The 10,310-nt window shown below is 47.7% G+C and overlaps 1 protein-coding gene across 1 annotated transcript in view; it reads left to right on the forward strand.

Annotated features, from left to right (window-relative positions):
- The window catches only part of LOC142007442 (olfactory receptor 52K1-like), a 28,733-nt gene extending 23,808 nt beyond the window's left edge, over nucleotides 1-4,925 (forward strand). Inside the window, exons 3-4 of the mRNA XM_074984093.1 lie at nucleotides 1,570-2,670; nucleotides 4,904-4,925. Of these exons, the coding sequence (XP_074840194.1) occupies nucleotides 1,688-2,670; nucleotides 4,904-4,925 (1,005 nt within the window). The 5' untranslated portion in view covers nucleotides 1,570-1,687. The remainder of the gene's footprint in view (nucleotides 1-1,569; nucleotides 2,671-4,903) is intronic.
- The last annotated feature ends 5,385 nt before the right edge of the window (nucleotides 4,926-10,310 follow it).

The following is a 10,310-nucleotide window of genomic DNA, read 5'->3' on the forward strand; positions in this document are numbered from 1 at the left end:
ATCAAAGTCTGTGTGATTCCCTAGAGGAGCTAAATGTGTAATCTCATTACCCAATCAGATCAGGTTTACTCGAGAAGATCTGTTTTCCATATCCTATTTGGTTTACTGGCATTAATTATGTTTTAACTCATCTCATATCAACGTTTCATAAAAACCTCCTACAATCTTCTTTTATTAGCGTTTCCCTTTATTTATAATCGTTTGTGGTGCACAGAGAACTGCCCTGTGTTTACCTTTTTGTTGCTGCTGCTGCCTGACAGCATATTTCCACTACTGAACGAGATGTGTGATTGATCAATCCTTTCATAACTCTGGTGTTTTGAACTCTAATGTTTGACTGTGAATGCTATTTAACCTCCTCCATGTTGGCTAATAGACTGGAAAGCATTCCCTCATCGTGTCATCTGAGCTCCTGTCACTGCCTCTTTCTCAATGAAGAACAAAACTGTTTCTTGAAAACAAATACAACATTAGTCAGTTTCCTTTCTCAGACTAGAAACTAATCTAAATATTTTGTAGGATATTTTTGGTCTTGAAATCCTTTATAATATCCTCTCTGTGAGTCTTTGGCCTCCCAGCATGGACTTTTCCCCTGATGTCTCTAACTACCTTTATCTATTTCCATAACTTCGCATTTTCATTCCCGCCATCCTTTTTTCCCTTTCTCCCATTTGTTTTGTATGATGTCCCCTGCCGATTCCTGTTTTCACATTGCCCCCATGCTGAGTTATTGGCCAAGCTTGCACATTTCTGTAACCAAGAAATCCTGACTGTTACTTGTCTAACAAACTCACCCTTAAGAACTCCCAGTTTTCATTCTCATTTTTGCACATGTTCTCTGTTCATTGGAAAGTAATCTGTTTCCTTCTTTATTTGCCTCTCCTCTATCATAAGACCCATTCTTTGTCTCTTCTCTAAGTTAAGCAATCCCAGACTTTTCAGACCACACCTGTCAGCATCCCCCATTTGCACAGACTATCTTGGAAAACCCATTTCTGTCTGTTGCATATGGGTGAAAAAAACTGAGCACAAGTGCAGGTTATTCTCCAGACCATTCCTTTTGGACACAAACATTGTCTTTGCATTGACCATTGTTGCAAATGAAAAGGTCTTTCCAGTGAGCTTCTATCAGAGGTACCCAGATATTGCCCCGAAGCTGTGTTCCCACAGGCACAATTCTCAGCAAAGCTTTTGGTTATTTTCCAGTCTAAGATTTTGAGTCAGTGGGTGAGGGGTAGGAAAGCAGAGGGAGGGATAGCTGAGTGTTTGAGCATTGGCCTGCCAAACCCCTGGCTGTGAGCTCAATCTTTGAGGGGGACATTAGGGGGTCTGGGACAAATAGACCAAAAAAATCTGTCAGGGATTGTGCTTGGGCCTGGTGTGAGTGCAGCGAACTGGATTTGATGATCTGAAAAGGTTCCTTCTAGTTCAACGAAGAGGGATCGCTCAGTACTTTTTTATGGAGAATGTCATTTTCAATGTGTGAAAAGCAACCTCTCTACTTCATCCATGAGAAGAGCCTCCAGTAATGCATGTCATTTCTCATATTAACATTGTCTTTTCTTCCAGGAACTTCTACTGTGGTGATCACACTAGACCCTGACCACGTACAAGAAGTCCGGAGAACGTACGGTATTTGCTAAAGACACCATTCTGCATCAGAGTTGAAAAACTTCTCCTCTACTCCATGTCAGATTTCAACACAACCGACTTCACAAACCCCTCTACCTTCATCCTGCTGGGTCTTCCTGGTCTGGAGGAAGCTCATGTTTGGGTCTCCATCCCCTTCTGTGCCATGTACTCCATAGCCATCTGGGGGAACTTCACAATCCTCTTTATTGTGAAGAGGGAGTCAGTCCTCCATAGGCCCATGTACTATTTCCTCTGCATGTTGGCCATCAGCGACCTGGTCCTGTCCACCACCATCCTTCCCAAAACATTGAGTATTTTCTGGTTCAGATCCCAGGAGATTGATTTTGGTGCCTGCCTCACCCAGATGTACTTCATTCACTGCTTCTCAGTGATGGAGTCTGGGATCTTTGTGGCCATGGCTTTGGATCGCTACGTGGCCATCTGTGATCCCCTGAGACATTCCACCATCCTGACAAACTCCACAGTGGCCAAGATTGGGCTGGCTGTGGTGCTGCGCAGTGTTATGCTTATACTGCCCACTCCCTTCCTGTTGAGGCAGATTCTATATTGCAGAAGCAATGTCATTGCCCACACACATTGTGACCACACAGCTATGATGAAGCTGGCCTGCACAGACATCCGTATCACTAGTTATTATGGCCTCTCAGTGGCACTCTTGGTGACTGGTCTGGATGTGTTTTTCATTGCTGTGTCCTATATCCAGATTATCAGGGCCATCTTCAGCCTCCCCACTAAGGATGCCTGTCACAAGACTTTTGGGACCTGCAGCTCCCACATCTGTGCTGTCTTAGTTTTTTACATCCCAGGTTTCTTCTCCTTCCTTATACATTGGTTTGGCCATAATATTGCTCTGCATTTTCATGTTCTCTTGGCCGACATGTACCTCATGGTTCCCCCGATCCTAAACCCCATCATCTATGGGGTGAAAACCAAACAGATCTGGGACAGGCTGTTCTGGCTCTTTACTCATAAAGGGACCTTAACATTTTCTCCTGGTCATCATATTTTCAGAAAGAGGTCTGTGAAGTGTTGTTTGGTGTCATGGTGCTCAGCTGTCTTAGCTGAATCTTTTACTGCACAGTCAAAAAGAAATAAAACACAACCCTCACCTTATTGTGCTGTGTCAGCTTGACAAATTGAGCAATCATTCTCTATACACCTAATTGGTCTGCCACCTTTCTAATTTCTGACCCCTGAAACTCCAGGCCTTGCCATACCTATTTTGAGAAGTATCTGCCACTAATTTGCCCCTTCTCCTTAAAACACTGCCCTGTCACTTCTCTCTTCCCCTCATGCTGTCACTCACTGGGTCATTTCCGTGTCTTTTCCTCCCTCCAATAGTTGCTGCAAAGAGTCATTTCACACGTAATTGGTGATGGGCATGGGAACTTCACTCAGGATTCCAAGAGATGCTTGGGCTCCTAAGAACTTTAGTTTTGGTGGATAATGTGGCAGGTAGCTGACAGGAGCACAGCACCCAATTCCAAAGCAAATTAAGTGAGCATTAGCCCTTGTATTAGCATTTGTATTTGTCCAAATATTAATCCTATTACTAATAATTCCTAACTAGTATTAGCTCTGAGACTAACATGTTCTGACATCAAAACAAAAAAGCAGTCAAGTAGCACTTTTAAGACTAACAAAATAACTTTGTTAGTCTTTAAAGTGCTACTTGACTGCTTTTTTGTTTTGATACTATATAGACGAACACGGCTCCTTCTTTGTTAATGTTCTGACATCGTGTTGCAAGCGAGAGAAGGGACACTGGTTACTTTTAAAATTGCAATCTATATTCTTACCTTTTTACTAACTCTGTGGAGAGAGATTTCTGAATCTATCTCAGGTCAGTGAGGAGTGCTGTGTAAAGTGGGTCAAGGTGGAGGGGAGATACATTCTTCATCTATTTCAGAACACCAGCACAGTAGTACTACATAAGAAGAATGGTCCATCTAGCCTAGCATCCCATCTTCCAGTAGAGTACAGACCAATGCCAATTGTTTCAGGGGGAATGGACTGAGCACTGCAAATATCAAGTGATTCATCCCTGTTGCCCGCTCCCAGCTTCTGGCAAATAGAGGCTAGGGGCATCATCCTGCCACTATGCCTAACAGCCATCGATTGACCTGTCCTCCACGAGCTTAATTAGCTCTTATTGGATCCTTGATGTAGTTCTTGCTTTCTCAACAGCCTCTTGCAAAGCATTCCACAGCTTAACTGTGACTAAATACATTCTCTTTTTGCCTTTAAATCTCATCATCATCATCATCATCATCATCATCAATAACCGTGGTCTCAGCACCCGTTGGTGGCTTAGTTTCTGCAAACTAGCTCTGCACCAGTCTACTATATCATCTACCCATTCTCTGTGGAGTCTGCCTCTCCTATTCGAGACATCCATTATGCCAAATATCAGGGTCTTGATTTTTCGTTCATCGTTCATTCTGCAAATATGCCCAGATAGTTGTAGCTTCCATTTTATAATGTTCTGCAGCAAGAGCATGCCAGAGTCTCATTCATTATCGGAATTAATCAGACAAATCGCTCCACTGGCTAAGAACGGCCACGGACCACCACACACAGACTCGAGAATGGGCTATCAATCTGTCAATCGTTTCCGTGTCTGGGCCGGGTGAGGTTTCCCTTTAAATCTGCTGCCTGTTAATTTAATTGTGTGACCCCTCATTCTTGCATTTTGTGAAGGACTAAATAACACTTCCTCCTTTATTTTCTCCACCCTCCTCATGACTTTATAGGCCACTCTTATATCCCCTTTTTGTCCTCTGTTTCAAGCTGCAAAGTCCTGTGTTTTTTAGCCTCTCTTCACATGGAAGGTTTTTTCCATATCCCCAGCTGTTTGTTTTTTGTTTTTCAATCACCCTTCTTTGTATCTGTTCAAATATCTTCTGTATATGAAGAGCTGATCCCTGAAGTTATAGGCCCCTAATCCAGAGTTCAGTAGAAGTACACTGGTTGAAACTATAGTAAAAAATGGAATTTTCTTCAACGTTCATTGTCGACGCAGGGCGCTATTCCCATCTTCTGATGGGAATAGAGATTTCGATGTCTCGCTGCTTAACATCTATTTGAATGTCTAAATAGCACATGGCGTGTGTAGACGCGACGTGTGCTATTTCGACGTTGTGCCAGCTACTTCGAAGTAGCCGGCTAGTGTGGACATAGCCGAAATGTATTTCCTCTGTTTATTGCTTTGTTGCCTAAAATCCCTATCTGTTTCCACTGTTGTCCACAGAATTGATGTCCAGCTAACCTGAATTTAATACCCAACTTTCTGAATACTAGCATAACATTATTACTTTACTAATCATCTAGGCTATCCCTGTTCTCGTAATATTTATTAAAAATCAACTTCACTGAGGGCAAAGATCTCCTTAGACAACTCTTTTATGGCTCTTTGGTTGTGAAATATCTAGGGGTTGTGATTTTAAAATATTGATCCCCAGTAGGTGCTGTCGACCAACCTCCATAGTCACTGGTGGACAAGATAGAAGGGTATACGATTGATGTACATCATCCTGCTTTTTTCCAAATACAGCACAGAAAGATTTGTGGAATATTTTTGCCTTTTCTGCAATACCATATTAGCATCTCCATCTAGAAAAAGAATTTTTTTTCTGCTCTTGGTGTTTCTTTTTATTCTAATATACTTGTGAAATTATTTATTAAGACCATGCAGACCCTTATGCCCACCACTGTTATATAATCACAGCACATCTTGTACAAAGTATGCCTTTTGAGGTGTGTGTGGAAAAGTTATTCTAGGCATAATATGTTTATCCTATTTGTATGCAGGTACCATTTTTATATCTGAAGATCTGAACATTGACTATGTACTTACATGTCAAACATGTATGTTGCTGTATCCCAAGGTATTTACACAGCACATAGAATGTGTTCCTAGGGAGGTGGTGGATTCTCCATCCCTCGAGGTTTTTAAGTCCTGACTTGACAAGGCCCTGGCTGGGATGACTTAGTTCAGGTTGATCCTGCTTGAAGCAGGGTGCTGGACTAGATGACCTCCTGATGTCCCATCTAGCCCTAGGATTCTATGATTCATTGTGAAGTTGAATGGTCTGTCAATGAACACAAAACTCACAATGGGCCATGCATGAGGCTTATCCCTGCTTGATTGGACTTCCTGCAGACATTCTATGTAGATTCTGGGTAATGGTAACGCTATGCCTCAGGGCAACATTCTAAGCAAGGGACAGATGATCTTCCAATTAAATGGAGGCAAACTAAACCTTAACTAATAAGTTTATGCCACCACTGATTTAAGGTAGGCAGCCCTATCATGGAAATTGTACAGCAGCAAAGACCAGCGAAGTTCCAGAGATAGATCCCAGTGTGAGCTTAAGTCCCCCAAGGGATAGAGAGGAGCCTAGTACAATAGAATCTGACCACATTACTACCATGCATGAATGTTTTGGGCAGGACCAAGCCTATGACTCACTATGGCTACGTCTACACGTGAATGCTACATCGAAATAGCCTATTTCGATGTAGCGACATTGAAATAGGCTATTTCGATGAATAACGTCTACACGTCCTCCAGGGCTGGCAACGTCGACGTTCACATTGACATTGGGCAGCACCACATCGAAATAGGCACTGTGAGGGAACGTCTACACACCAAAGTAGCACACATTGAAATAAGGGTGCCAGGAACAGCTGCAGACAGGGTCACAGGGCGGACTAGCGCTTCCAGGGCAACAGCTAGCTGCTCCCTTAAAGGGCCCCTCCCAGACACATGCAGCCTGCACAGCACGCGGTCTGTAGAGCCACAGGCACGCACACCTCGAGCGACGCAGGCATGGACCCCCAGCAGCAGCAGCAGCAGCAGCCAGAAGTCCACACAGCCGCCCCTGGAGGAGCAGTGCTCGCCCTGCTCCATGCCATGCAGGAGGCAGCTGAACGCCTCCTTGCCACAGAGGAGGAGCTGCCCGCAGGGGAGGAGGACATAACCCCCAACCCTGCAGCACCCCGCCCCCCACCGCACACGCCGCCGGCTGTGGAGCTACCCCATGAGCACCGACTGGTGTGGGCCCCGAGCCGTGGCCCTTGTCCCCCCACCCCTCTGCTGCAGGTTCCCCATCCCTGTCCCCGGGAGATGCTGCAGTGATGGGGTTCAGGGGTCCCCCTGCACTGCACCCCGTCTGCTGGCAGGAGTGCCTCTCACTCAGCAGGTACAACAGGAGGTTTGTTAGGCAACAGATGCCCAGTTTCTCACAGAAGCGACAGTACAGCAGTCAGAGACAGTCCTTCCAACCCGTCCTGGGGAGAAGATCCCGAGGGGTGCCCGTCTGGGGTGTAGCTTTCCCCCTCCTCAGGCTGGCTGCCTTCTAGCTCTCTCTTCCCCTAGCCTCTAACTGCCGCCCCCGATTCAAACCCAGCTTGGCTCCTCCCTCCTCTTTGTTCAGGGCAGAGGTGTAACCTGCCAGTTGTAGCCCCAGGATCATCCTTAGCCACTGGGAGCTGCTCTGCTTGTTTCTTATATGTAGCCTGAGACTCGCATTTGCACTCCCCCCACTCCATCACATGCTGCTGCTGCTGGGTGTCCCACCCCCTCCCCCAGGGGGACCCTAGAGGTTCTGCTCCCCCCAGCCCCGGGGATGGGGCATGGCACTGTCGTGCTGGGGGGTGGGGGCAGGGGCTGATGCACTCCTGTGAGGGACATGCCACTGCTGTCCTTGGGGCCATGGCCATCTGGGCATGTGGAGGGCCCTGGTCATATCTATTACCCTCGCCCCTCAACCCCGGGGGTGTGCACCGGGGGGGTACATACCTGACGGTCCACTCCCACGGTCAGGGGACACCCAGGGGGCGGACACCAGGCTGGAGCTCCTGGATGGCAGGACGATCTGAAGGCCGGTGTCACTGGAGGAGGTCTCCCCCTCCTCCTCCTCCACCTCTGGTGCCCCGGGCGTGGGCTCCTGGGGGGGGGCCCGGGGTGCGGGGCTTGCATCCGGGGCGAACTCCTCCTCCAGGTCCTGCTGAGGCTCGTCGGCCGAGGTATCAAGCATGGCCGGAGGGGAGGAGGTGCACCGGGGGCCCAGGATGTCCCTGAGCTCCCTGTAAAAGAGGCAAGTGACGGGGGCGGCCCCTGATCGGCCAGCCGCATCCTGGGTCCAGGTGTAACCCTGCCGCAGCTCCTTCACTTTACTCTGGACATGATCTGGAGTGCAGGAAGGGTGACCCCGGGCGGCCAGGCCCTTGGCCAGCTAAGCGAACGCATCCGCGTTCCGCCTCTTGCTCCCCATTACCTGGAGCACCTCCTCCTCGCTCCAGAGCCCCAGCAGGTCCCGAAGCTCGGCCTCCATCCAGGAGGGGCCCCGCTGCCGCTTCCCCGCCTGGCTGCTGGGCTGGGAGCCCTGGCTCCCCTTGGGGGGAGGGGCCCTGGGGGCATTTGGGGGGCTGGCGGGTGGCCATTGCAGCGGTGGGGTGTGTGGGGGGGTGCTGAGGGACCTGCAGGCTGGCCGCGTGTCTGGGCTGCCGCCTGCACGTTCTCTCAGGTTCCTGCACAGGAAGGCAGGGGGCGGGGAGCTTTAAGGGGCCGCTTCACGCAGCCACCATCAAGCTCAGGGGCTGGAGAGAGCGTCTCTCAACCCCTCAGCTGATGGCCGCCATGGAGGACCCCTCTATTTCGATGTTGCGGGACGCGCAACGACTACACGTTCCCTACTTCGACGTTCAACCTCGAAGTAGGGCGCTATTCCCATTCCCCATGGGGTTAGCGACTTCGACGTCTCACCGCCTAACGTTGATGTTAACTTTGAAATAGCGCCCAACATGTGTAGCCATGACAGGCACTATTTCAAAGTTGACTTTGCTACTTCGAAGTAGGCGGCACGTGTAGACGCGGCTTATATGTAAATATGAGGAAGGTGATAGTAGAGGTTTGTGGGTGGAGAAGTTAACGTATGAAATCCTCAGGGATTGAAAGGGGCTGTGACTCAGATCTGGACCCCTTCTCTGTATGATTTGACACTGCTGATGATGAGATATCCAATGCTGCAGTCTGGCATGATGCTCTAAAATAGTCTGACTCCTTCCTGGAGGGATACAACCAATTAGTGATGATAGAAAACTGCATCTCCAGTAGTAGAATGCTGTTTGGTGGGGTCCCAAAAATTGTCTCTCTCTGGGGCTTTTCTACATCTTCATGCAGCCACTATGGTAACTGACCTGACAACGTGGACTCAAACACAAGCAATATGCAAGCAATACCAGGCATCTCGTATTTTTCAAGCATGACCACATCAGTGTCACCAGGATGGTCCAACTCTTGGATGGAACAGCCTCTTGCAGAGGTGAGCTTTACCCCTGCCATTGGGAGTTCCATTGTGCCAGGAAGTGCAGTTACTGACCATGAGCTTTATCCTTGCTCTTTGGGGCCTGTGAATCTCCAGACCACTGAATACTTTGAAGATAAGGACGAAGAGTGCACAGCTGCTCCAGGAGCTCAATGAGCTCAGTCACTTAACGAGGAGAAGAGCATAAAGTGACCTGATTGAATTCCATGAGCATTTACGATGGGGAACAGAACACTCATAACAGCAGGTTGCAAAGGTCTAACTAGTGTTGGTGGTGGGACACTGAACTCAGACAAACTGAGCCCGGGCAGGAGGTGGAAACACAAATGGTAACTGGCCATGAGAGCAGCTGAGCAAGGATCATGGGGTGTCTCTGTCACTGGCAACACTTCCATCAAGATGAGAAGGTTTTTTTTTATGTTTTTTCTCAGTGCTCCACTGTAGTTCAAAGAGGAATTAGTCCCAGGCAATCCTAAGGCCTACATGTTCTAGGTTGTCAGAGCAGATGGCCACAGTCTGCTTTCCTGGTCGTATAATCTACAGTCCAGTGCAAGAATAATGAGTGTGTGTGAGCCTCATTTGTCAAAGTTAGACTCGAGACTCACAATTTGTCAGACCACTCTGTCTGTTAGCAAAGCTGTTCTGCTAATACATTCAGAAAAATGTGAGCCCCCCACCTAGGGCTCAGGTCTCTCAATTTATACAGACAAAAGAAAGCAAGTTAATAAACAAAGAAAAAGAAAACAGACGCACACCCACCCCACATAGCCCCTGAGACTAATCATGTATCTTCATGTCCATATCACCTTCAGCAATCTCCTATTTATGACTCTCTGGTTACCTTAATTAATTACCATCTAACACCTACTGCTCTGGTTCCTGCTTTCCCAGGCACACCTGGCTCCATCCAAACCCACCCTACATTCCTACACACAGCATCAACAGAACTTCTCCTTCTTGAGCTCAGAAGCAACATTGTATCAGTGTGTGATTTTTACAATGTAACTCTTATACTTCCACACATTGTAGGTCCCTATCACATCCTGGGTGCCACGTTTCAACTCTGGGGTGGGTAAAAGGAATACGGAACATTCAAGGCTCATGCTGTTTGCTACTCAGTGCTAGTGAGACCAAATGCACCAGACACCTCTTAATGCACCCCTGCTTCTCTCTGGAAAATATCGTCTGTGTCTTTCAGGGCATGAAACAAACTGTGGTGTGTGTGGTGCTTTGTATCTGTAATTCCAGGTGCACTTAAATTGGCTGAACTCAAGTGTGTGATTGCTGAATGGAATGCGTGCAACCTCCTTCACTTTGGGACTCTTT

This window comes from Carettochelys insculpta, chromosome 1 (assembly GCF_033958435.1).
Source record: "Carettochelys insculpta isolate YL-2023 chromosome 1, ASM3395843v1, whole genome shotgun sequence".
NCBI classification, from domain to species: domain Eukaryota; kingdom Metazoa; phylum Chordata; order Testudines; family Carettochelyidae; genus Carettochelys; species Carettochelys insculpta.